Source organism: Molothrus aeneus, chromosome 11 (genome assembly GCF_037042795.1).
Source record: "Molothrus aeneus isolate 106 chromosome 11, BPBGC_Maene_1.0, whole genome shotgun sequence".
Taxonomy (NCBI): Eukaryota; Metazoa; Chordata; class Aves; order Passeriformes; family Icteridae; genus Molothrus; species Molothrus aeneus.
Window position 1 is genome coordinate 14,583,170 of NC_089656.1, and position 27,266 is coordinate 14,610,435.

At 45.9% G+C, this 27,266-nt stretch overlaps 1 protein-coding gene across 3 annotated transcripts in view; it reads right to left on the minus strand.

Annotated features, from left to right (window-relative positions):
* RANBP10 (RAN binding protein 10) overlaps positions 1-27,266 on the minus strand; it is a 63,253-nt gene that overhangs the window by 6,207 nt on the left and 29,780 nt on the right. For 2 of the 3 annotated variants that reach the window (XM_066557247.1, XM_066557248.1), the window contains exons 4-13: positions 22,732-22,899; positions 15,447-15,469; positions 9,617-9,801; positions 7,881-7,993; positions 5,465-5,573; positions 4,303-4,451; positions 3,316-3,511; positions 1,838-1,962; positions 834-979; positions 249-360 (exon numbers count right to left, since the gene is read on the minus strand). In XM_066557247.1, coding sequence (XP_066413344.1) covers positions 249-360; positions 834-979; positions 1,838-1,962; positions 3,316-3,511; positions 4,303-4,451; positions 5,465-5,573; positions 7,881-7,993; positions 9,617-9,801; positions 15,447-15,469; positions 22,732-22,899 — 1,326 coding nt within the window. The remainder of the gene's footprint in view (positions 1-248; positions 361-833; positions 980-1,837; positions 1,963-3,315; positions 3,512-4,302; positions 4,452-5,464; positions 5,574-7,880; positions 7,994-9,616; positions 9,802-15,446; positions 15,470-22,731; positions 22,900-27,266) is intronic. The other variant, XM_066557250.1, reaches the window with a different exon arrangement.

Here is a 27,266-nt window from a genome sequence, read left to right on the forward strand (position 1 = left end):
GAGGTGCATCCTTGGGAGCAGCATTGAGGAACATGCAAGGAAAGGAGTCAGAATGGGAGTGTATCAGGGAATCTGCTCTCTGCAGGCTTCCCTCCTACTCCCCTTCCTGCACTACTGCCCTGACAGTCCCCAGCAACAGAAAGAAAGGCCAAACCTAAACACAAATATTTCTGACAGGCAAATATCTCAGGACAGCCCCTGAGAGCAGGTGTGTCTGGGGAAACACTCCCACAGGAAGCAGCTCTTACCCAAAATAGCACTATTGAGAGCAGCACACACAGGTTCCCTCTGGATCGGGTCCAGCTGTTGGCCAACAGGGCAGTTCCAAGGGTCTGAGTAGGCTAACAAGCTAAAGGCATCCTGGGAGGGAACAGAAGGGCATAGTGAGATCAGGAGGGCTGCAAACACACAGGAAAACCATCAAGTCCAGCTAGGGCACCTCCTGCTATCACCACAGTGAGAGGTGCCTACCTCCTGAAAAGAAATGGCCTTTTTCCTCTTGGCAGCAAGGGACCACAGTGGGCCACCAACACAGTAGGGTTAAAGAGGGTGCCCTCTCCACCTGGCAGGGGAGCCAGCCTGGGAAGGCAGGGGGAGTGAAGAAGAGCATGCAGTTGCTCCAGGAAGACAGGCAGGAGCTGTATTTCTTCTCCCTTGTGCTGAGAATTGGGTGTAGATGCTCTGCTTCCATGTTTTGATCTCTGATCCCCATGTAGGTCCTGTCTTGTTCAGCAGGTGCAGAAGTGGGGGCTACTCAGGTGTCTGCAAGGGAACCCACAACCCCAGAGCTGGCCCAGAGAACTGCTGCAATGCAGCACAAGGTCCAGGCTTACCTGAAGCATCTTTTTGTGCATGGTGTTCTTCCCATACTCTCTGCAAAGCTGCTCGCTCAGGATCTGCAGCTCCCGCCCAAACTGGATCATTCTCTCTGTGGCAGCGTGGTTCCCTCCACAGAGCTGCCTCTGGGGGCAGCTGTCTTCTAAGGAGAAGCAGTGGAGAAGGAACGATCATCTTGCATTCCCCACCAATGCCCACTGTGTGTCAGGATACCCTTCTGCAGCAGGTAGCTGCTTCCTGCCCTAAAATAATCCCAGTGGAAGCTTTCTGTAATCCCTTCCCTACAACAGCCAGTTCTGGGTTTGTCACAGTGCCTGGTAGATACAGGAAACATTTGAGCTCTGTTTAATGCCTGAGAACTATCCAGAAATCAAGTCTCCTGATAAAATCCTGGGAGCTTGCCTGTAACTAGTCTGTTACCCTTTCATGCATGTAACACAGGGTATATAAGCCAGAAAGCCCTGGTCTAACAAATCCTGGACTCAGAGAGGCCAACACCACCAGCTTCCCAGTATTAGTGGCCACAAGAGCCTTTAGAACTGGATCAATCAGTTTCAGAGGCAGTCTGGCTGCTTCATCTGCTCCCTCCTGGCTAGAGCACCCACAAACAAGACAGTCATGGCTGCCAGCTGTGCTGAGGCCACCCTGCAGCTGGACATCCCCAGCCTGGCACAGGAACACCAGCTCAGCTGGCACACCCCCAGCTCAGCTGCCCAGCAGGCATTTCTGCCAGGACTGCTCTGAGCTCAGTTTCATGACCATCATGGAACAAACCTTTGACTCCTGTTTTCCCTGCTCCAAAACACCACCAGCACTGCTGGGAGTCTATGAAAAGCCAGACCTCATTTTAGCTCCAGGACAGATTAATTTTCCCCATGAAGCAGGCACTTCATTCACTGAAGCAGCCTAAAGTACATGATTTTTCCCCACAATCCAATCAGTTTTAACTTCTGACACCAGCTCCTATCTCCCTTTACCCCTCCTGCCCCTGAGGACCTACCCATGCTGGACTCATCTGTCTGCAGGATCTCCTCATGTTTGTAGGTGCCATTCATTATCCTGGTGGATGAATTCTCCAGGACTCCGTTGGGGTAATGCTCAGCCTCCATTTCCATCTCGCTGTCACTGAGGTGAAAGGAGGGAAGAAAGGTCAGATGTCTAGATTAAAAAGGGAAGAAATGAAGGGCTTATGTGCCAAACAGTGCCCAGCAATGGCCAGCACACCAGAAAAAGTCCAGTTGGACTACAGGGAGCCACATGGTCCAAGTCAGTGCAGCAAAAGTTGTTGCAGGCTTCTGAAGACAATTTATGAAGCAAGTTTCTATTCCCTAGGTGCCTGTCATAATTCCAGGTGCAGAACATTTTGCATTTTCCCTTCAGGAAGTGGTGATCCTTGGGATAGTAAACAGCAGCCAGGTAACAGGTAACACACTCAGAGACTGCAGGAGGGAAATCTTGGCTATGATACATCCCCAGTCCTTGCAAACAGGGCACCACTGAGCACTTAAATGCCCAAGACAGCAGGCTGACTGAGACTGCTGATTAACTACTGATTAACTGAAATTATAAGAAGATCTTACTGGAACATGGGCTCTACAGTTGAAAAAAAAAAAAGAATGACAAATCCAGCATCATTAAGTGATTCTGGTAAATTGAGTCTGAACAAGTGTTTCTCACTCAGTTACATGCTAGGTGGCTCTCCAGAGGTCACAACTGAGCCTACAAACTGCCCTGCAAGCCATGCTCAGCACAGCACTTGAAGAATGAGTGCCAGCTGCAATTAGCAAGAGATTCTTTTAATCACAATGACACCCTCTGCTCCACTGAGGCCTCACACAGCCCTGCAACAGCAGTGTGGAGAGTGAGCCCAAAGGAAGCTCAGTTTTCAGCACAGCTCACTCTGCTCCACACTCCAGAAAAGGCAGCAGTGACTGCACTGAACTGATGGATCACCTGTGGCTTCTTGGAGAAGGGAGGCTCAGTCTGACCTGCTGCCACAGCATGAAACAAATCACTGCTGGCACAGAGGCTCACCTGGGAGGAACAGGGCAACAGGCAGCCCAAGGAAATGACACAAGAGGGCAATGCACCAAGCCATTGTGGCCTGAGCTGCTGCCTCACACAGGACAGGGCAGGAAAGCTGCTCAGCAGGAACAAGTGCCTGGCTGAGGCAGCAGAAACAACACCAGGCTGGCTGACTGGGAAAGCTTCTGGGCAAACACTAGGATGCAAGGCATCAGTGTAATGGGACAGCCTGGTGCCTGCAACAAGAGCATCATAATATTCCTTATGAGATGAACCTCAAGCGTGAGCCACAGCAGGGCAGCCAGAACAGGTTTGTGTGTGCTGGGTAGATGTTGTAGATAACAATATTGTTCAAAAGGGCAGGACAGGTGCCCTTCTGGCTCCTTAGAAAGCAGACTGAGACTTTTCTCACCATGCCACCCCCCTCAGGTGTCTCCAGAAGAAAAACAATACCTGGTTTCTTGATTACTCGTACTACTGTGCTGCTGAGATTTGGTAGAATCTGTGGAATTGGACTCCGAGTAGTTCACAGATGAAGGGGAAGAGGAGGAGGAAGATGAAGATGATGAACTCAGTGTTGGGTATTTACTGTGACTCTGTTTGCTTTTTGTGGACATGACTCCATTGCTACAGGTTGGACTATCTGCTCCTGAAAGCCAAGAAGAAAGAAAAATGAGACCAGACTGACAGTGTCACTCTGTTGTGGCCCCAAAGGAAGAAAGCAAAATAAGACTGCAGATCTTAAATTATGGTTTATCATTCTTGAATTCAATGGGGTTTAGAGAAGACACATCCACCTTTGACATCTGCTCTCCTCATGTGGACACACAGGACTCACTTACTGTCGGGGTCTCCAGCTGCTCAGTGACCCCGAGAAGTGTTCAAAAGTCTCTTTTGCCAGGCCAGCACTTGAAGAAGGAGTCAGGGCTCTTCATTTCCCGGTCTCAAGGTTGTTTATTGTATCTTATCTATAAAATTCTTTCTCCTGCCCTGCCGAGGTCCGCTCAGCAGGACACTTCCAGGCACTCTGCCTGCCCCGGGTGGTGGTGTTATGTCTTTATACTAAAAACTGTGTATACAATGTTTACAATTACTTTCCAATACCTATCACCTGTGTTAGACAGTGAGCTTCTACTCTAAACCAATCTGTAAGTGCCAACATCACAGCAGAAGATGGAGGCTGAGAAGAAGAAGGAGAAAGGCTGGACATACCCAGTTCCCTCCATCTTGCCTCCTGAACCCCCATACCAAAAACCCCAAAATCTACTTTTCCACCCCGTGATAACTTCACTATTATTCTACCTAAACTGTTGTGGCTTGCTGATCTTCACCTAAGGTTGGTAATTTGCTCCACGGGTCACAACCAAAACCACAGGTGTTTTGGGCTCTGTGCCAGGGCTTCTGAGCCCCCTGGCAGGGGTCTGGATTCCCACAACCTACCCGTACTGTGCAGGTGTGAGTTGCTGGATCCATGCCTGGGGCTCAGGCTGGGGGAGCCGGGGTAGCTGTCCTGGGAGCGGGGGCTGCGGGCGCTGAAGCAGCGCACCTCGCTGTCCGTGCCGTTCACCATCTCCACGAACTGCCGGCACCTGAGTTCATGGGAGCAAGAGGGACAGAGGGGGCGTGACAGCCAGCATGCTCTGCACTCAGCCTGCCTCAGGGCCCCACTGGGCAAGTCCTAGAAACTTTCAAAAAGACATTTCAGGCTCCTGGTGTCTTTGTATTGTGAGTGCTCTGATGATGCTACAGAGGGAGGAGTTTGGAAAGCTCGCTTTTGATGCTAATGGATGGTGAGATATTCCCAAAAAAGCAAGTTTAATTCCACTGTGCTAAGGAAAAACTGTTCCTTGGCAGCTTTCACCTCCAGCTCTTCTGCAGGTACTCCAATCTCAGGTTTTCTGTGATGTAAATGGCTCCTGAGGTATTAAAAAATCTCTTTCCCAGCCCCGTGACCAAAGAAGAAGTCGAGATTCAATTGTGGAGGGTTTTTTTCAGGGAGAAGGTACTAAATCTGTCAAATACCATCATTCCTTCACTATTCCATCAATGTAAAAATACTGGGATTGGCCAATGGAAAATAGAGAAGGAAGAGTAAAAAATGCAATATCCACAGTGACAGTGAGGACAGCTCCTCATTTAGCTTTACTGGGAATTGTCCTCATATGTCTCAGAAGTCTGGGGAGAACCTCTCTGTAAAGCAGGGAGAACTGGGACACCTCTTCCTTTAATCTCTACCCCAGACAGCCTTTTCCACACATCTGCCTTTCTAGGAACCTTCACAGTGACTGACACTGCTCCAGCACTGCAAGATCTCCACAAGACCAGTAAAGAAACTCCTCTGAAGAATTTCTGGCAGTCAGCAGAACTAAAATTCACCCACCGATGTCTGACCTCATGAGACAAAGCTATACTGGGTCTGAGCAGCAACAAAAGGGCTACATCTATGGTGCTACAAGCACTGTGCAAAGGACTCCCAAAGGGAGCTCAAACAGTTTGAATTCAGAGCAAGGTGTGCAGCCAGACTGGATGTTTAGACAGGTTCTTATTCCCTCCTTCATTTACACATTTCAGCATTAGGGAGCATAAAGCTTTTCACACTTACTTTAACATGAAGAGCAGGTTGGGGTTATGTTCTAGGAGGCCAGGATAGAGCTGCTGGGTGGCTTCTATAGCCTCTCCCACTCTGCCTGCTAATACTAGCTTCTGTATTCCTGAAAGCAAAAGGAAACCTGGTGACACACAGGACCAGCCCACAGGAACAGCCAAAAGAGCTGTCCCCATCCATTCCATCCAGGTCCCCACGACCACCTTGCACAAGGGCTTGGGAGAACTGGAGACCATATCTGGTTTATTATGGATTAGGAGGAGGAAAACCCTGTGAAAATGTGAAAGGATCTTTTAGTAGCAAAAAGCCATCAAGAATAGAAGGATCTGAAGGATGAAGAAGGTGGGTTGGGGTGCTCTTCAGTCACAGAGCTCTGCAGCAATGGAAACAAAAGCAGGACATGCCAACTGGATGGAAACAAGGAGGCTGCTGGGGAAGTGACAATTCCAGAGGGCACGTTCCTAGGTCATCCTCATACTACATTCTCTGTCTGGTTCAAGCTTGGAAGCACACATATGGCTCAGTATGAGATAAATGGAGTACTCTTAGAGGGTCTGCGGTCTTAAGTCACAGTCCTGCTTCCACAATATTCCCACCACAAAACAGAAGTAATTATATCAACAAAACCATGTTTTGAATAGAGAGAAGTACCAGCTATTGACTACACTAGAAACAGCTCAGTGACTTGTACACTTCTAGGAGGTGCAAAGACACAAGGCAGAAGACACCTGTCATGCTGGGTGTTCATGTCCCATGTATGTTCCTTCAGCAGGTCAGAAAACAAGAGCAAGACTCAACTCGAGCTCCCTGAAAGCTCAGAGAAGCTGCTGATCTAGGGACTCCTAGATCACTCCTAGATCCAGGGACTCACATTTCTTTTTTCTAAGCGTACTTAGAAATAAAAATTAAATGTACTTAAAACTAAAGTTGTATTGTTTTTCCAGTACTCCTTATAAACAGCAGAGGGAAGGTTTGGAATGGCCCATGAGGTGCTTTGCAAGCAGGGCCTCTGATAACAACAGGCTGTGGCTTTTCCAAAGTGTTGGAGCAGTTGGAAGCCCAGACTGGCAAATCTTCATTAACAATGCCAGTAAAAAACTGTAATGACTTGTCATGTCTCCCACTTCTCAGTGTCTAACTGATTATTATAATAGTTGAAATCTGGAACCAAAGCCAGGGCTCTCACACCAACACAAGAGCTCTCATTTCAGTCTCTTGCAAGTCCATTTTCTCGTCTCGCTGCTTCTGACAGCTCTGCTTTGCCTTGTTTGGCAACTCTCACAGATGTCATTCCCTTTTACATTTCCCCCTCTTTTTGTTTCCCCATCTGTGTTTTCCTCACACCTTTTATTCAAGCCCCAACTTCAGGGCTCTGTATTCCTTCCCTCCATCTGCCTTGTCACCTGTCCTCAGCCACAGGAGCCCGCAGCACCTTGTGTGTGTGTCTCCCTCCTGTCAGGCTCTGCCAGTTAAACCCCAGCACTGGGAGCACTGCTGGGGTCAGGGCTGCATAATGCATGACCTGGAAAGCACCAAGCCCATCAGCACTAACAGGCAGCAACTGCAAGTTATTTAAGAGCAGAGTCCCCAGATGACCCCGACTGCTGGCTAAGCACATGAATGTATGGAGAGCAAGGCACAAAGGGCACAATGCTCTGGTACGTGACAGTCACACGAGATGCAGCTCACAAAGGGAAGGGAAATGGACAGGCATGTGGCCTGTATTCAGCAGCCAGGAGAATGCAGAAAACACACCAATGTTCTGCCACTCTGCAGGCTGAGCCTGTGAATAGAAAAGTTTAAAAAAAAGGTACAGCAGGAGAAAGCTGCAAGCCTTATTCTGCAGGACCAAAAGTGCTGACAGCCCCAGCAGCTGAGAGATGAACCACTTGGGAGCAAACAGCAGCAACCAAAACAGACACAGAGCACAAATTCTTCACCCAGTGTGAGCTTACACGTTGGCTGTGAATTTAAAAACCCTTCAGCATGTAAAAGTTACCTGAAATCACAATGTGCAGAGGGATTGGAAGAGTCCTTAACTGGGAGCTCCAGTGAAACTAAATGGACGTGTCTGAGTCCCTGTGCCCATGCTGATGGACCTGCCCCTGCTGCACCAGCCTGCACTGAGGAGCTCACACCCAAAGGGTTCTCTGGTGCACAATGATCTCAGCTCAGGTAAAGGCCAAGCAGAGCAGACAGGGACAGGAAGAACAGGGCAGTCCTCCAGGCAGAGGGTGGAGAGCAGGCAGGGGTGATGGGAAAAGTGCTCCTAGCAGAGATTCCCAAGCTCTGCTCCAGGCCAGCAGAGTGCTGTGCACAGCTCTGTACTCTCATGGAGTGACCTCCACAGCATTCACTCCTCTGCAGAGTCCCAGACAGAACACACCTGAGGAGTGACACCTGAGACACTTACTTTGTCTATTCTTTATTGAGGTCTGTTCTTCCTGGATTGTTGTGTCTGTGACTCTGGCAAAAGCAGTTGCTGTTGAACAGTACCCATGATGAACCAAATATGACGAAACCATACTAGAAAAAAAGAAAATACAAAGAGATGACAAGGTACAAGTGAAACAGAGTCACCACACTGGAGCAAAAAGAAACCAACACAGCAGAAGTTGCAATTTCACTGAAAAACTCAGCTTGCTTAGGACATAACCAAGGTTCTACTTCTGGGTCTAAACTGTGTGCATTTACAAGATAGGCACCTGGTCCTCTGCAAACAGGAGGGAGGCTCTAAATTCACTTTACAGAGTGGAAAAAAATGAAGAATCTCAACACATATACAGTATTTATTTATGACTGCTGTCCAAGGGTCACTTGGACTCAATACTGTGTTACTGCCAGTGACATCCTATAGAGACATAAATCTGAACCTCAGAGAGGTTCATGGTTTTCAAGTAGATCTTAAAAAGAAGAAAAGATTCTAGTCCTGAATTTCTTCCATCACTTATTTGCCAGCAATTATATCTTTAGTAGTTCAATCTCCTTATGAATTCTGCACATTCACAGATACTTCAATCTGGTGACTATCAGCATTGATTTTAAAAACATTAACACTCTTTGAAGCTGTATTTTTAAAATTCTTGGGGGAGGGAGGAGTATCACTGTCACAAAACAAATACAACAAAACCATCTTCCTGAACAGACCATTTCTAACACACTTGTGCCTTCCCAGGACACAGGGACTCAATGTTAATGCTCACTGGATTTTAACAAAATCTAAAAAGCCAGCAACAGGATTTCAAAGCTTCTCATGAATCTCAAAACAGGCTTCTCATGATGAAGCTGGCATTGATCTGATCAAGCCAGAGCTCAAAGCACACACTCAACTTGGCTACTTTCAGCACAAGAAAGAAGTATTTTATGAGTCAGCAATCATTCTTAGGCATAACATTGCAGGCAGGTGTGTAATTTTTGGAAGTTGTTTTAAATACAAGTGCTCCTGTCCAAGAGCTCTCTAGGACAAGCTCCAGAGTGGTGACCCTGACAACCCCACTGTGCCCATCAGAAGAAAAAATTCTGGAGAACACAAGGAACAAATACAGGGATAAATTGGTCCCACTGCAGCAGAATCAACAGCTCTTGTTAAGGGAGGTCCCGGCTCTCTAATTTGGTCCTATTTTGGAAGGCAAATAGCAGCATCAATAACACTCCTGACCTCTGACAACTCCTGCCAACTGCTCTCATCAAGTTCCACTCAATCCTTTTTGCAATGAGAAGTGCTTTCAATATTCATAAATTTATAAAGTGCCATAACTGTGCTTCCAGTTAGGTTTGGAAGCCTTTGGTTTAGGTTGTTTCTTGCTCTTTCATTTCTGAATTCAGCTGGTTTACACACTGGCTTTTCTCCTGCATTAGGAGTGTTTATGGTGTCTTCCCCCTCCTGCAATGTATCACCCCAAAATGTATGTCCTTCCATTCCTACAAGCTTCCATGCAATCTTTACCTGAAAACTTCTCCCATATCTTTTACATTAGAAACAGCAGCAATCTACACAGGAAAGACTTAAACAATACAACAGAGGATAAAACAATCTGAGCAAAATGCACAGAGTGGCCCCTTTTGCCACAAGAGAGCACAAATGAGCATTTAAGAAGTATTTAAAGCCTAACAAGAGGGAAGAAGCTGAACAGCAAGGCAGTGACTTACTTCTGCAGCATGGCTTGCCACTCTCCCAGCCTGTCTCCTATGGGAAACCGCTTAATGGTGCTCTGGATCTTCGCCCTCCACTCCCTCATGTAGTCCTCAATGTCAAACACAAAGGGCTGCTGCCCAAAGTTGGCATCCACGATCTCTCCTGGAGTCTGGAGACCCACTGTAGGGTAGAGGTTTGACTGGGAAGGAAGAAAAACAAACCTGTGTTAAACACAGCTTTCTCCTCCTGGTTCCAGGTATGTGGTTTGGTAAAACCAAAAAGTTGCTCTTTAAACTGAAATAAATATAATGGAATTGGAAGAGGCAACAGCCCTTTGGGTACTTCTCAAGAAATCCTGTGACTTATTGTGCATTTATGAAAAGTTATTGCATCAAACCAGAACAATGGGTTCAATCCCCCAGCAGCCTGGGATCGAGGCCATGACTGCTCTGTGTGGATGGCACTTCTGGCTTAGTTTTCTACAATTTCTACCAAGCTTCAAGAGCCAGCAGATAATATAAAAACAACAGAAATAATAATGGCTAATAATAATGGCTAATAATAATAATAGGTGCATCATCTTAATCAATGGATCTGTGTATTCCCTCCTGTTTCAACTCAACTCTTTTATTCCTTGGAAATCGTGATCTCAGTCTTGTACATCTCTGATGAAAAGGGAACAGACAGTGGTGGAGCTCTGAGGTTAGGTCTTTGATGATCCCGAGATCCCAAGACATCCACACAAGAAATTACACTACTGATAGATTAATTTCATTTTAAGAATAAGTCTACAGATCCAAATGGAAGCTTTGACCCATCAACAGGACATGAGAAAAACAAAAAGGTTACTACCATGAAAGTGTCTCTAAAATTCAGCCATGAATTCACTTTTAAGGATGATTTAATTAAAAATAGGTGTTCAAAGTGTATCAGAAGTTCTCTGAATTCATGCTATATTAAGAATAAGCTTATGGATACAAATGGAATCCCTGGGGCCACTCAAATGTTGGGAAAAGAGAAACAGCATCAGAAAAGGTCCAGGGATGCCTGGTTCTCATCACTGATGCCATTTTTCAGAAGCACGCTCCATTCACGGGCAGGGTACGGCCGCACGGCACAAATGGCAGCTCTGCTTGTGAAACGGCCACGAACGTCACGAATTCAAACGGAACGCTCACACTGGGGCACACTGCTCACACTTGTACACACTGCTCACACCCTGCACACCTGCTCACACTGGGGCACACTGCTCACACCTGCTCACACTTGTACACACTGCTCACACCCTGCACACCTGCTCACACTGGGGCACACTGCTCACACCTGCTCACACTTGTACACACTGCTCACACCCTGCACACCTGCTCACACTGGGGCACACTGCTCACACCTGCTCACACTCTCGCACACCTACTCACACTCATGCACATCTGCTCACACCCATGCACACGCACTCACACTCTCGCACACTCGTGCACGCCCACTCACACACGTGCACACCCACTCACACTCGTGCACACCCATGCACACTCGTGCACACCTGCTCACACTCACTCACACCCGTGCACACCCACTCACGCTCGTGCATACTCATGTACACCCACTCACACTCGTGCACACTCATGCACACGCACTCACACTCGTGCACACCCGCTCACACTCGCGCACACCCGCTCACACCCACTCACACCCGTGCACACCCACTCACGCTCGTGCATACTCATGTACACCCACTCACACTCGTGCACACTCATGCACACGCACTCACACTCGTGCACACCCGCTCACACTCGCGCACACCCGCTCACACCCACTCACACCCGTGCACACCCACTCACGCTCGTGCATACTCATGTACACCCACTCACACTCGTGCACACTCATGCACACGCACTCACACTCGTGCACACCCGCTCACACTCGCGCACACCCGCTCACACCCACTCACACTCGTGCACACCCATGCACACTCACTCACACTTGTGCACACCTGCTCACACTCGTGCACACCCACACACATTCATGCACACCCACTCACACTCGTGCACACACATGCACACGCACTCACACTTGTGCACACCTGCTCACACTTGTGCACACCCACGCACACTCACTCACACTTGTGCACACCTGCTCACACTCGTGCACACCCACACACATTCATGCACACCCACTCACACTCGTGCACACTCATGCACACGCACTCACACTCGTGCACACCCGCTCACACTCGTGCACACCCACACACACTCACGCACACCCACTCACGCTCGCGCACACCCGCTCACGCTTGTGCACACCCACGCACTTGTGCACACTCGCTCACACTCGTGCACACCTGCTCACACTCGTGCACACCCGCTCACACTCACTCACACTCGTGCACACCCGCTCACACTCTTGCACACTCGTGCACACCAAAATCCCATTTTTAAAAGCATGTTCCATTCCCTCTCCAGGTGCTTCTGTGCAGCACCAATGACTGCTCTCTTTGCAAAGCAGACACAAACGTCCCGAATTCTCTGCTTCCCAGCATGTGCTGGGAGTCTGCAGGCTGGGGGAGAACTCTCTCTCTCTCGTGCCACTCAGGAACTGTTTGGTGTTGGGTTTTTTCCACTTTGCCCTCAAACAGTGGAGCCAGAAATGGACACTGGGCAAGGCACAGGGACACTTGTATGGAACTGAAATCTGGAAGGTGCCTGGCTGCAGTGCCTTGCTCAGGGCTGAACCCACATCAGATATTAGAACAGTAGAGGGGCAGACCTCCCTCCTTAGGCCCCATCAGAAACCTAGGATGACCCTCTCCTCCTCTATAGCAAGAGACATGGGCATTCCTGCAATTATCTGGAAAATTCCTTCAATTCATTCTTCCCTTTTGCAGAGATGGGGATGATTTAGGCTTGGAATGGGTTCCAAGAACGACTGCAGCATTTCTGTTCTCATTTTCAAAACTGATCTGGTTAAGAACCTGACCAACCTCCTCTACCTTTGAAATTATCAAACCTCAAGCAACAAGGGGAAGAAACGAATCTATAAATACAGGCTGGAAATTGAAAACAGAGATCAGGATGACTGCATTACTGGTGATGCACTACATCTCCTTTCCTGTTCCCACACCAAGGAAGTCTCTGGGTCAGAGATGTGCAAATACAGCACGATAAAGGGAGAGCTACCAGAGGAAAATGCTGTAATTACATTTAGTCCCACCATTCCTTCAAAACTGGCTGACATGGAAATATCTCTAATGAGGAATCAGATATTTCCACAGTCCATACTTCAGACTTCTTTTTATCTTCTCAGTATCTTAAACCCAAGGGCTTCCAAAGCCAGGAATCAGACATCCAAAATAATTGGAAGTTGGAAGCAAACCCCCCAATTCTGGCTATGTTCATCTTTGAGCAGAAGCTGCCTACCCTCTACATCTCTCAAATCATCTCTAAGGTAAAATTCGGTTTTCCATGTGAGATGTGTTCTCTCTGCTTAGCAGCTGTTGGGGAGCTCATGTATCTCCAGCACCCTGCCAGATGCAGGCAGACACAATCCCAGAGCCCACTGACCCAGGAGATGCTTTTCCTGCCAAGTTCCTCAGGAACACCTTCCCCATGACATCTGGCCCACCTCCTGCCCTGATGTTACTCACAACCCCCACTGTTCATCTGGACCTGGTTTTTCACCCCTTTGTCCCTCTGCACTCCTACAATCCCACCCTGAGCTCTTCTGGTTTTTTTCATCTCCTATTATTCCTTCAAACCTCCAGGCAGGACAGACCTGATCCAGGCTTGTGTAAATAAGAGTTGGGCCGGAGCACTGACTTAAACTGGCAAAAAAAGAAAAAAAAAGGAAAAAAAAAAAAGAAACTCTCTCTTTTTCTTCTGTGGGAATTCACTCCTATTTCAAGCAGTTATTTTGGTTTTAACTTCAGCCTGAGCTAAGCCAAAATGTTTTTTCCTATCACTGTATTTTTGTACAAATGAAAACACCCTTTAGAGGAAACTGAAACAAGCCAAAGCAAGTATGTTTCAACATCTGTGTCTCTGGTTTTCAAATTAAACTATCCATTTCAACTTCCTAATATTGTGAATTCTGCAAAATATTGCTTTCACCATTTGCCTCTGGAAGGGGAATTTTGGAACAAGCATTTCAAGGAAATTATTTCTAATCTGGCAATGTTTTGAAGGGTCAATTTAATTCCTTGTGTAACCTCACTGATATGCCAATCCTAAAATTTAAGCTTAAGAATTGCAGAAGTAATGGGGTTTACTGATGTGTGTTACCAGTCAGCTTCACCACCCCTCAGGCTGTAATGCAAGGGAAAGTTCCCCTTAAAGGCCCCCTGGAGGGGTGAGTAATGAGAAATGGACCAGAGCCAAAAATTCCATGTGGAGCTGCTCAAACCAGAGCACTTCAAGGGTCACCCAGGTAAGTTTGCTGTTCCCACTCCTGTTTGCATTTAAATTTTCAGAACTGCAGCTTTAGCAGGTGAAGAACACAGACTTTATAATGGACACTTTCTTTTTTTACCTTATAATCAGTGGATTATTGTGTTTGAGCCTGGAACAGAGAACTATAAAAAATGAAACCTGTAAGTGATCAGCTTCATATTCTCTACTGCCTCAAGAATTCTAAAATATCTGATAGACTTTAAACCAAAGTCTATCTTGGGTTTGGCATCCTGAACTGTTTGGAACAACCAATAATCCGTGGGCCAAGGGAGCAAAAAGAGCACATGGAACACATTGGTACCTGCAAGGGTGAAGGAAGAATGCAGTAATCCAAGGGAAGGATACTGGAAAAGGGAATGCAGTAATCCAAGGGAAGGATATTGGAAAAGAGAATGCTGAAGTCAGCTGTAGGCACCCTCAGGAAGCTGCCAGCAGAGCAGCAGAGTGATTTAGCATATGTAGAGGGATGCCCTAGATCCATATGGAGGCAGAAGTCTCCCATCCTTGCTCACATCCACAGTTAAGAGGTAAAAAGACCCCATCAAGCTTCTTTTCTCCTCTGTATTGACAGCTGATGTGAAAAGGTCAATCAAATAACTGCAATTTAAATGCAGGCTATATTTGGGATACAGGAGAAATCTGTAAAGCCCTAAATCCCATTGGAAAGGTGAAGAGGGAGTATTAGACATTATTCCTCACAAAAATTAAGAGGAACAAGATAAATTTTTTGACAGGAAGTACAGAACAAAGCAAAGCAAATTTCCTTCCACACAAAAGCGAAGTCAGCCAAGAAAATTTATCACTTTGGAGGCCTAAAAAAGTTATCAAAATGAAGAAGTTTGTCAGAGGAAATTAATTTGGAGTATTTAAGTACAAAGACAGGAGTGCAACCTTAGGGACAAGAAGTCCTGTGTATGAGATGGATGCAGTGGATGTGTTGGTGCATGCCTGACCTGGGTTTACCTTTTTCCACTGAACACATCCTCCTTGTCCAGGAACACTTGGGTCTAGAAAAGAGGGAACATTTTCTTGTGCTTTTGTGAGATCTGACTAGACATCAGTGTAACTATGCACATGTTCTCCTCCTCAGAGTCAAAGGTGCATTTGGAAGACAATGACCTGTAATGAAGTTTGCATCCTTCCTTTAATTCCAGGAGAAGGAGCAACAAATTCTTAGAGGTGGTGAGGGATAAGAGGAGGCATGTGAGTAGCCCACAAACCCAGTCACAGGATTTTGAAGTTGCAGAAAAAGGAGCACCCACATCATTCAGTAATAATGTGTATTATCATGTTTTTTTCAACAGGGCATCAAACAGGAAAAAAAAAAAATCACACCCCCACACTCTTCCCCCTCCCTTCTGTTTGCATCCTTACTTAAAATACTGAAAATAGGTGTACTTACAGGGAGGTCTGTAAAGGCTATACCTGTGGGGGGAAAAAATATTAGAATTAAAAAGACAAAGGATTTTTTCCCTGCTTGCCTACATCCTTAACATGCTACTAAACATTACTGCATTTCAAATCCCAGCTCTGACCCTGCATTTCACTGCTTCATGTATTTACAAGTAACTTCCCTCCCCAGTCCCCTCCTCTGCAAGATTTTGCATCTGGAGAGAGGTTCATGAAAAAGCCTAAATGTTTTCAACATTTCTCCCAAAAATTTGGTTTTCTAAAAGCAACTCCTCTTTCCTTTGCTTCTCCTGTTACTAGGAAGGAATTAGTTTTCAAGACTCACTTTGGTGTTAGAAACAGAATTTTAGTATAAAATTTCTTTGGTTTAGGCTGTAACTGCTTCTTCTTATCAGCCAGAGGAAGAGGAAAGAACATTCAGCACTTGGCATTAGAAGCTGCAGCCAGGAGCACCTGAGAAACTGTGCAAAGAACAGCCTCATCCTCAACTCAGCTGATACAGCTCCAAACAGAAAAGATGGAAAAAACGTGTATGGTTTCCCTTTTCATTTACATCTGGCATATCAGAAAAGAGATATTTAAGCTGAGGCAGCCATTGCCTGGCATGGCTAACAGGGTTTGGCTGGAGACAACACTCACCACAGGCAGGTTGCCCAGGCACAGCTCTGTATCTGATTTAGGTGCAGTTAGAGGATGGGGCCTCTCCTGCCACGGGTGGGATCCAGCAGCACAGGGAGATGGATCAGCCAGAGCCCCCCAGGCTTTGGGTCACCCTCACCAGCAGCACAGGGGACACTGCTGCCATCACTGCTTTCCCCATGTGTGCTCCCAAGAATGCTTTCTTGTCCCCAGCCAGAGCAAGGCTGGTGCCCACACCAGGACACCCAGTTCTCACACACGTCCCACCTCTCCTCCTTCCCTTCTGCCTGGCACTGGAAGGACTGCAGAAGCAGGAGAACACCACCCTCTGGTTTTAATTTTAGGACTATTTTAACCCAGAGCTGCAATGTAATCTTACCAGATCAGTCTGAAATGGTAATTTAAACCAGTTTTAGGAATCAAGATAGGAAACAAGTAATTTCTATTCAAAACAGCGCAGACCTAAATCAAATGCTCAGAAAGAAATCCTGAATATTTTACTAAATAAACAGCAAATAAAGACAAATTAACACCATGGCAGATAGACAGTATGGTTTAATGAACATCCTGGCAGTTTGGACCTTGTTTATTGAGCACCCTTTCTACAACCCAACCAAAGATTGTGAGCACAGGTGATGTTGAACACGTGGCTGAGGAAAACATTCAGCAATTATTTCTCTCACCTTGTCACCTTGCCCAGATATTGTTTCTCACTCAAACCTTTTTTTCACTTTGCAATTATTTTGCTCAGCTGGATGAAAAGGTGGATGAAAGCTTGTTTTCCTACCCTTATGGCAGAATGAGGCCAATCTCCTTGAGCCTGCTGTCCACTGGAGTCTTCCTCTGCCCCAGCACCTCTGAGAGCCAAAGGTGGCCAGGCTTGTGTATCTGTGTGGCTGGAAGCTGCTTCCAGCACCTGGACAAGCACTTGGTTTTTGAATGGACAAGGTGGGTGGAAAATTGCCTGAACTGTCAGGATGGAAGAGTTGTGATCAGCAGCTCAAAGTGCAAGAGTTGTCCCTCAGGGATCCATGGCAGGGCCAACACAGGTCCCTGTCTTCACCAATGACCTGGACAATGGGACACAGTGTGCTCCCAGCAGGCTCACAGCTGCCACCAAACAGCAGAGTGGAGGCTGGAGGGCACAGTGCTGTAGCTGGAGAAATGATCCAGCACAAGCCTCCCAAATCTCAACAAAAGCAACCTAAGAGCCCTGCCACCAGGCTGTGATAGTCCCAGGAAGGAGGACAGGATGAGGCTGACTGGAGAGAAAGCAGGAAAGACTCAGGGTCCTGCTGGGCAAAAAGCAGAGCAGGAGCCAGCAGTGGGTCCTTGCAGCAAAGGACATCAACCACATCCTGAGTGTATTAGTGAGAGTGTAGGTTAAAGGATGGGATTTCTCCCTTCTTTTCCAACACTGGTGAGTGTACACTCCAGTTATGATGCTCTCTTTAGGGCTCCCCAACACAGGACACAGTGAGACTGGAGTGAGTCCAGCAGAGGCCAGCAAGACAAAGACAGGCTAAGGGAAAAGTCTCTGTTCAGTCTCAAAAGCTTTAGGGCAGACACCTATTGCTGCCTACAGCTGTCATATAGGAGGGTGTAAAAAAGGCTTTTCTCAGAGATGCATGGGGGCAGGAGACAGGAGGCAACACAGACAAGCTGCAACATGGGAAATTCTAATGAGAAAAATTCAGTATGAATTTTGGTCAAAGACTGAATCAGGACCAGAAAAGCTCCCAGATGATCTCCATTCTTAAAGACAGTAAAAACTTAATGAGTTTCTGAGTAACATGATTTAGTTTGGGCCTACTTTCAGCAGGGTGTTGGATGCTTGACCTCCAGAGATCCCTCCCAGAGAAAATAATGCTATGATTCTATAAATAAACATATTACATTGCCTTTACAATGAGACAAATGCATGTTTTCCACATACTGTTATGTAACTCAGACTAATAAAATGCTTTATGCAGACAGCACTTGGTCTGTTGCACAGACATGTCTGCTCAGAGTTTCTGCACCTGCACTGCTACACACCTGGATCAGGAAAACCAACAGCAGAAAGTGAAATATTCACAGCTTGAATGTGAAACTGTTTTCTTTCTCTGCAGTCCCTCCAAAGCCTGGATCCAGTTTAAAACCACAACCTTAAAAACTTAAGGACTGGACAAACCAAGAGGTCAGGAAGCAAGAGCAAGTATGTGAAGAGCAGTGACATAAAGACATTAAATGAAGGTTCAGTGCTAGGGCACAATGTGATTGACATTTTCACCTGCCAACCAAACAAAGGACTTCCACCTTCCATGACTGCACTTACACGTGACCCCATGCACAGAATGTTTATGGACCTTCCAGCCCATCTCTGCTCTCCAGCCAGCACCAATCATCCTTTTTGCCTCACACCTGACCACTTACAGAATTCAATTTGCACAAGAAAATGTACATTGGGTACTCAGCCACAGCACTGCCTGCACAGCAGGGAACCCCTCCAGCATCTGTCTAGGGAACTGTGATCCAGGGAATCCTTAAGCACTGCTGGTGGATTGCAATGAACACAACTCCTTCAGCAGTGTGGGCATCCTAAAGAGCAGACCAGGAAATGCCAGCCCAGGAAAATACTTGAATACTTCTCCAACGTGCTGCTGAGGAGAAGCACTGTCAAACCCACACAGCTCTACATGCCCTTGGAAATAGATCCTCCAGTGAGGCCACTGGGTAAAACTGCTCATACACAGAACAAGGCTGTGGCCAAGTCTGGTATTTTCTGTTCATTTTGGTAGGGAATGAGGGTGGTGAGGCCCTGGCACAGGTTGTCCAGAGAATCTGTGGCTGCCCCATCCCTGGAAGTGTTCAAGGCCAAGGTGGATGGGGCCCTGTGCAACCTGGTCTCGTGGAAGGTGTCTCTGCCCACAGCAGAAGGGTTGGAACAACATGATTTTAAAGGTCCCTTCCAACCCACACCACTCCAGGATTCTGTGGTTTTAAATCTGATTGATCTGAAGCCTTGTTTTGAACATCCCAATGCTCTTGCTGTCCACAAACTTCATTTGAAGCCTTGGGGTCAAACCTATTAAATCTGGGACTGACACCTGCATGTCTCTCACAACAGGTTTCTGCATTACTCCCAATGTTCCCCCTAGTCCCTAAACTGGCTGCAGAATGGATATTTTACTTTTTAGGTTAACTTGGTCTTTCCAAGAGCCTGCACGAGAACTCAAACTACAGGAAGTTTTCTATGCCAAGACTTCAGAGGGTTGCATGCTCTTTTTATAGCCATGCTGCTCCATTTACCTTGGTCTGCTGTCAAAGTCTGAGATCTGAGACACTCCTACATTAGTCCCTGAGCAAACTCATCCACTTAAACCCAGAGACCTGCAGCAGTTACATTTCCTCCTCATGTCCTGGTCCAAGACTTTCTGCTTAATGGCTGGTGCCCCAACATTTCTCCCTGTTTCTCTCCAAATTCACTCTCATCACACTTCTAGCCACATCTCACTATGTTTTTTACTGCCAGGACTCTGCTCAGAACTTGTCAAAAGTGTTTCATCAGCAGCCAGAAGACATTCAAGACATTTTCCAGAACAGAGAATTAAGACTACATACGATGTCAAACAGTTTTCATGTGACGTCTCCAAATAAAGTTCAAGACTTAGCTCCAACCAGAACATCCAGAATTTGTGATGGCCAAGAAAACAGTTCTTATACAGTGCTCCTGATGGATCTGATTAAATGAAAAAGTATGGAGACAATGGAAGATAATAGTTAAGCAACAGAAGAAATTGCAAGGAAAAAAAAGGGGGGATGTCTAATTAATAGATGAAAAGGAGAGGACTTAAATGGTGAAGAGTGAATTAGAAAGACAAAGCTACAGTAATTCCACCAAAAGAAAGACAAATTCAAACTCTGAAACCCTGCTCTCAAGCTAACTGGCCTCACAAAGGGGCTGATTAGCCTCATGAATATTCTTGGCATCTGCAGTAGGATTACACAAATACCTCATCTCCTAGAGGAGACACACATGGCTTCCACAGCTTCATGTCAGGGAACACCTAGGAAAACACACATTCACCCCTTCCTGGTAAACCCTGGGTTTACACAACACAGAAAAGAGATTCTCAGGTTAGCACTAGATATCATGGAAGTTCAAGACCTTCAAGGAGCTGCTTCTTTCAGGGAAGAAGACATTCTGACTTTCAAACAAATCATTGCTCCTGCCTCCATCTGGCCTTGGTTCCTCTGCTGACACCTGTCTGACCCCCTCTTCACCTCTGCTCTGTGCCCACGAGGAGCTGTGCGACCCCTGCCAAGGGCTCCTCTCCTCAGCACTGCACTGAGCATTTCTGGATGCTGTTTATTTATCAGTGACACAAGCAGACACTGCTGGCCCTGACCAACAGCCTCCTCAGATAAGGTTTTCATTCTGCTTTTGTAAAAGGCAGTAAAATGTTCCTGCAGCTTTTGTGGGGTCACCCAGCAAGGCCCGAGCTCTGCTGCTCCCTTCTGCACTTCCACCCCTGTCTCCTCTAACCACACCATCTCTCCTCCCCCAGTACAACCATTGTGCCACTCCAGCTCAAAGAAAAGCTGCTACACACAGGAGCCAACTGGGAATACTAAGGAGAGGCTCCTACCTGTCCTTTTCTCACACAGTTCATGTCTTGTACACCCAAAGAGCTCAAGAGGACACCCAGGGGACAGCAATGCTTACACCTAATGCTGCTTTAAGCATGGTAACTTTCTGTTACCTTTTCTGTTTCTTCCCACTGGCATTATTCAGGGGTAGGCTGTTCCTCAAGGGGTCATTCAATGTCAGATTAGAAAAACACAAGCTTTCCATCCAAAAAAGCCCCATCTTTGAAGGAAAAGGAACACTTCAGTTTCAGAAAGGAAGACTACATAACTTCTCTGCTGTAAAGAACTCGGAATGTCCCAAACCAAACAAATCTCTGAGCAAGGACACAAGTCAAAGAATCAGAGGGTGGTAATGACAAAAGGTGACACAGAAGTTACTGAACTGAGCTCTTTATTTGGCTTCATCTGCCCAGAGACCCAGGCACAACACAGGCCTGGGTACAAAATAGAGAAGGAGAAAGCAGCAACTTTTCAGCTGATACAGATTATACTGTGGAGACTCTGGTCATTAAAAAGAAATTAAATCCCAAATGAACAAACTTGCATTCATTAAATAGAAGATCTGGCCTCCTCCTGACTCTCACACTTTTGTTATGATGAGGAGTAAAAGCATCATCAGGGTGAAAAACAGTGAAGCTGGAAAACCACCCACTTAAACAACAGAAAACATCCAGAGGAGCACAGCACAAACCACTACAGGGAAATACAGGCTAAAAATCAAGGACAGCAACTAAAAAAAAGATTTTGTGAAATCTTTTTAACTATTTCATTACCTCAGTTGCTCTTGTTTTATCTTGTGTCACTACTAATCAAAAGCTCCTGCTTTACAGCATCAGCTGTTGCTTTCAAGCCTCTACTTGTCTTACCAGTACTGGACTGACATGGGCAGCCTGAACAAGCCCAGCTCCCCCAGCCTTTCCTCCTAGGACAGATGCTCCAAACCCTCCATCAGCTTGACAGCCCTTTGCTGGACTCTCTCCATTAAGTCCATCTCTCTCTAAAACTGGGGAGCCCAGTACTTTTCCCAAGAGCTCACCAGAAATCCTGTACTCTCCAGGCACACACTGCACTCCAATCCCACTCCTTCCTTCAGCCCAGCCAGCAACTCAAAACATCTTTGCTCTCTTAAGTGTTTTAAGCAGGGTATTTTTGGTATTTTTCTACCAATTTGATCTTGAATTCAACGAAGTAGAATTGACACAGCAAGGAGAAGCAAAGGAAAGGAGTGCTCATCCCTCCCTGCCAAATCAAATGAATCCCAGTACAAAAAGTGAGATGAAACTACAAAAACTGCACATCTTATGTGTTAAAAAAAAAAGACAAGAATTTATCTCGTGGAGTGGAGAACATGTCATCCAAGGAAGTTGTGTTTTAGGGGGAAATGGCCAAAAATTTCTACTTTAGACAAATAAGATATGACAGATGCCTGGAAAACATCTGAGGTATTAATTTGGGCAAAAGTTTCAGTCCTTTAAGACAGTTACTGAAACAAGTGTGGAATGAACCACATTGTATCTCAATGCTTAAGTCAGACCTTTCTTGTGCTGAAATAATGTCTGGCTTTGGGAATGCTCAGACCAATGTGTTGAGGCTTTCAGATGGACAAGTCCCTTCAAAAATGAAGACACCAATTCCATGCCTTTGTAGGTAGTTGAACAAAACACTAATTAAACTTCCCACTTTTTTCTTTCTTTCCCTCTTGTCCAGCCATTAGACATCTTATCCAACCTCCCACTTACTGTGCAGTAGCAGAGGAAAGCAGAAGAAGCTGTGGATGAAATTCTATTATATCTAAACAAACTGAGCAGCATGGAAACCATTTTACCTGCTGGAAGCATTTCTGTCTTGGAGCCAATTTACAACTGCTGACAGCTGCTGAGTGCTCTTTTGCTTTGCCATTTTAACCTTACTCACAGGTGTGGGACAAGATTTACAATACAGCAAAGTATTAAACAGCAGCAAGAGCAGGGCTGGAGCATCCCTCTCCTGAGAACACCTTCACTTACCTAAACTGTGGCCATTTTTTGTGTAGAAGCAGGTGTTGTTGATGAGGTTGACACAGCAGCCAATCACATCTCCAGTGGTGAATGTGGGGCCATAGGGCTGCCCTGTCCCCGAGGAACAGAAGGAGTGCCCATCATCTCCATGGTACCCATAAGAATGTTTATCCCATCCTGCAAAAGGCAAAAGGACAGGACAGCAGTGAAGCCAGTTCAGCAGAACCACATGGAACTACTATAACTCTCAGGACACCATTTGCTGTGGGACTTTTAAAATTTGATTGCCACTCCTGATTCATTCCAATATTAATTTTCACATACCAGTAACTGAAAAAAAAATAATGGTCTTTAATCAGAACAGATAATTTGCATTTCAACACATTTCTCTTTTATCTTGCCTGAGGTGAAACAAACTTTTGTAAAACACTTGTGTTTCTCAAAACCAAATTCTTCCCACAAAAGCATTTAAGAAAATAATTCTCAGACAGTTTCAGCTTTGTCTGTAAGCAATGTCACAGGTGCACCAAATGGAGAGAGGCAATTTTTGCATCCTCAAATCTTAATTTCCATTCCAAGAGTTGATAAGGATTTCTGTTTCCATTGGGATACATAATTTCCTATTCTGCAGACAACTTAAAACACAACCCTCAAATGTCAAAGGGGAGTTCAATGCAAAGTGGTCTGTTCTAATATTAATATATTTTATTTCTTCTGCCAGTAACATTGTGCTAAGGGTTACAGCTGCACCCTGCCCACTTGTTCTTTTCTATATATCCCAGTAATTTCATTTTGATCATTCTTCTGAATGGCACAATCAAAGCCACATCTCACAGAGAGACAGAGTTCTTCCAGAAAGTGATATAACATTAAATACAGACACCTGTGTATTATATGGATATGGCTGGATCTTTAGGGAAGCAAAGAAGGTGCTTTGGCCATCCTCTGACCTTATACACCCAAGGGTGGTGCAGATTCTGTTAAATGTGGAGTGATGGCTCTGGCAAAGGGACTGTGTAAGAAACACAGAGACTGTGCAGGAAATGCACATCCTGCAATGAGGCACAAAAAGACTGAGCACCCTGAGAACTACAGAGCAGAGCCCTGTGAAGGTGGGCTGGAGCACTTCTGTGAGCCCGGATTTTCCTCCAAAACCAACAACAAGATGAGGGCACTAGAAATTCAATCTTGTAAAACAGTGCTACAACACCGAGGCATCAGCACTCACATGCTCAGGGCTTCTCAGAAAAGCACAAAACAGTCAGTGCATGTCTAAGGCCCTGTTTATTGTACCACACCAAATGAATGCCAGTGGGAAAGTCAGGGAATGAAGCAAGACTGAAACATGCCACAGTCCAAGATTTTGGACCTCAGAGCAAACTTTGGGAGGGAAAGGCAAGAAGGACTCCCAGCAAATTCTAGTCTAGAAATGGTGAGTAATTTCCTTTATGTAGTCCCACACATCCAACAGGAACAGACTGAGATGTCCCAAGAGTCAGCTCTGTCTTCCCTCGGATCAGCTCCAAACAAGCTGCTGACAGTAGCACCAGTCCTGTTTCAAATCTTCATGAGAGACAGGGACAACAGCACAGGCAGCACCCTCAGCAAGCACAAAAACAATGCCAAACTGACTTGCCAAAACAAAGGAGGAAGTGATAGGGGCTCTAGAGTCTGTTATCAAACTTTCACTGCTAAGACTCCATCCAGTAAAAATATCATTGAAATATTTTTGAATTTTAAAAACTGTGGCTCCTTTCCACTATCCCTTTTATTTGCTCTGTTGCCATCACTGATGTATTATTTTAGTCTTCCCAAAACCAGACCTGTTACATGAGTGTCAATTCAGAACTTCTCCAATGGAGCTGTTGAGAAGTTATAATTCAGATGGTAACTTAAATCAATTAATCTCTTAATGTACTCATAATACAATCCAAATACACACTTCTAGATCTTCTGCATACAAAACATTTCTGGCACTACAAAGCACCTACCAAGAATCCGCCATCAGCTGCATCTAAGCAGTGAAGTGCTCACACATCATGCACTGGGGAAGCTCCCATAAGAAATACAACAGCGTGTCCCACCATGAGGACGAGCTCACTAAATGCTTGGGCCAATGCCGACATTACTGGTTCTGCAGTGTGAGAAATGAAGGTTTCATTACCTACAGATCACAGCTGATCCTACTGAAAAAACCCTCCTCCTGTTCCTTTATGACTTGGGCTTCACAGTGTCAGTTCTTGCTGTAGCACCAATGGTGGTGGGGAACTCCAGTGAAAAGTGACTGAATAAAGACCGTGAAGACAATGACAAACGTGGTACATGCAGCAACAATGCTTGGAAAAAGCTTGTTTTGAATCTTATTCTCCCCACAAAACCACTAACATAACCAGTTAAGGAAATTTGCTCACCCAGCACTTTGCTGATGTAACAGAGAATTTACTTTTTCAACTCAAATGTTGTGTAGTGCTGAACCTGGACCTGGCACCACACTAGGGGCTTTAAATCTACCCTGTCAGCCTTATCACATCACCATGGTCATCTTAAACAGCAAACCAGAGTTGTTTGAGTGAACTTACTGTACTCACTGTAAACATAAACTGAGTGGCATTAATCCTATGCCTAACCTTAAGTTATTTATTAATAAAAAACAGATCTCTATTCCTAAAATTCTGCCCAAAATAAACATGAGGGCAGTAGCATACTGGTAATTCCAGCACTGGCCGGTTTCAGCCAGCCTTCTGAAATTGCCTAATAATCTGAATTAAAAACAAGAATCAGCACTTCTGGTACTTCTAGGTTAAAGTTTTCAGGGCCGGTTGATTTAAATAGTGTATCCCTATTGAAAGCATTTGGCATTATCCTGGATTACCAGCAGAGTGGGGAGTAACTCACCACATGTATTTTGAACACACAGACTCCAACTTTTCTCAAAACACTTCCTGAAAACTTGGGCTTTTCCTGCATCATTAACAATTTGCTATCGCCACCTAGGAATGGGTCCAGCATATTACAACCTCCTCTGGGACTCCAACGACACCCTCGGAGCCTCCAGTGACTCAACAGCTTCTTCCTCTACAAAATCCAGCAGTGTTTTAATAAGGACTGAATCAGAACTTCCTGAAATCCCCCCCCACAGCTGCATCTGCCAATTCTCCTGACAGTTTAACCTCTGTGCCACTTGTACTCAAGTACTGCAGAAGTCACTGCTGTGACCTGGAAGGCAGAGGAGGTGACACCCACATGCTCCTACAACAGCTGTCCCTGTGGGATAGGGGTCAGCCTGGAAGAGGATGCTCTTCAAGAAGTGAGACAAGAGAAGTACAGGATGTGCATGTATCACACCCTGACTGAACAGCATTACCACTCTCCAGCCACCTGTGAGCACAGACAAACTGAGCCAGATGGAGATTCTGTTCACTCAGTACTCCTGGAAGGATTTTGTTTCCATTAAATTGTTCAATCCTGTATTAAGAACATATAAACACTCACATCATTCACTGTGCCCTGCAAGAAGGGGTTTGACACAGTAACTGCAATCAATGAAAACGTGCCTCCTACTCCTTGGATATATCCTGTAATTCATGCACAGGAGAGGATGACAAACAATGGATTTGGTGTCTCCATAACATACATCAGTATGCAGACCTCTGCAAAATCCCCCATAATGATCCCTTTTCCAGGCTGATGACTCCTAATTTATTTAGCTATTTCCTGCTTTTCTGACCATCATCATCTGAACCTTCTCTGGATTTAGTGCTGCCTGTCAGAACGGCGATGAAGATGCCCCATGGAGAAGGGAAGCAGGCTGCAGCTGTTCTCTGCTCTGCTCCCAAACCCTCTACATGTTAATCCTAGCATTTTCCCTTCACTGTCATTTTTACCACTGACCTGATGTTTCCATGAAGTCATTGTCATCACTCCAAAATGCATCACTGCTCCCTTTGCACAGATTCTCATGTGCACCTCCCTGTCAGGGCACATCACCTCAGCTCACTCCCCCAGCTCCCCCCAGCACCTCTCACCACCCTCATCCTCACAATCCTCAGCAGCTCCAGCAGCCCATCCCAGGACAGAGAGGGGCAGGCAGCTGCTCCTAAGAAAACCCTGGGAGAACCCACACACTGGCAGTTTGTGACTGGTAGCTCATTCCAACAATGCTGTTTAAAGAGCATCTCATTTTGGTCTCTTGGTCATAGCCATGTCTAGAGCAATGGACACTCAGCACCCTGTGCAGTTGTGGCCAAGTCTAAAAATTCTCAAGTGCAAGTGCAGATTCCTCTCAAAATTTCAGAAATCTGGACAAAATTGGAGAATGCACTTTTTCTTACAAAACACAGGTCATGGACTCCTGATGGACAATATAGACTGAAATCAAGCGACCTAGAGTGGCTGCAGGGTCCAGTTTACAGTTCTTTCCTTTCCCTTCCCCATCCTCTCTTTAAAAGCATAAAATCATTTTAAATAGGGGAGACAGGCAGAGAACAGAAAGGATTTGGCCACCTGGCCCATGTGGTCAAAGCAGAACCTCAAGGTCCTGACTC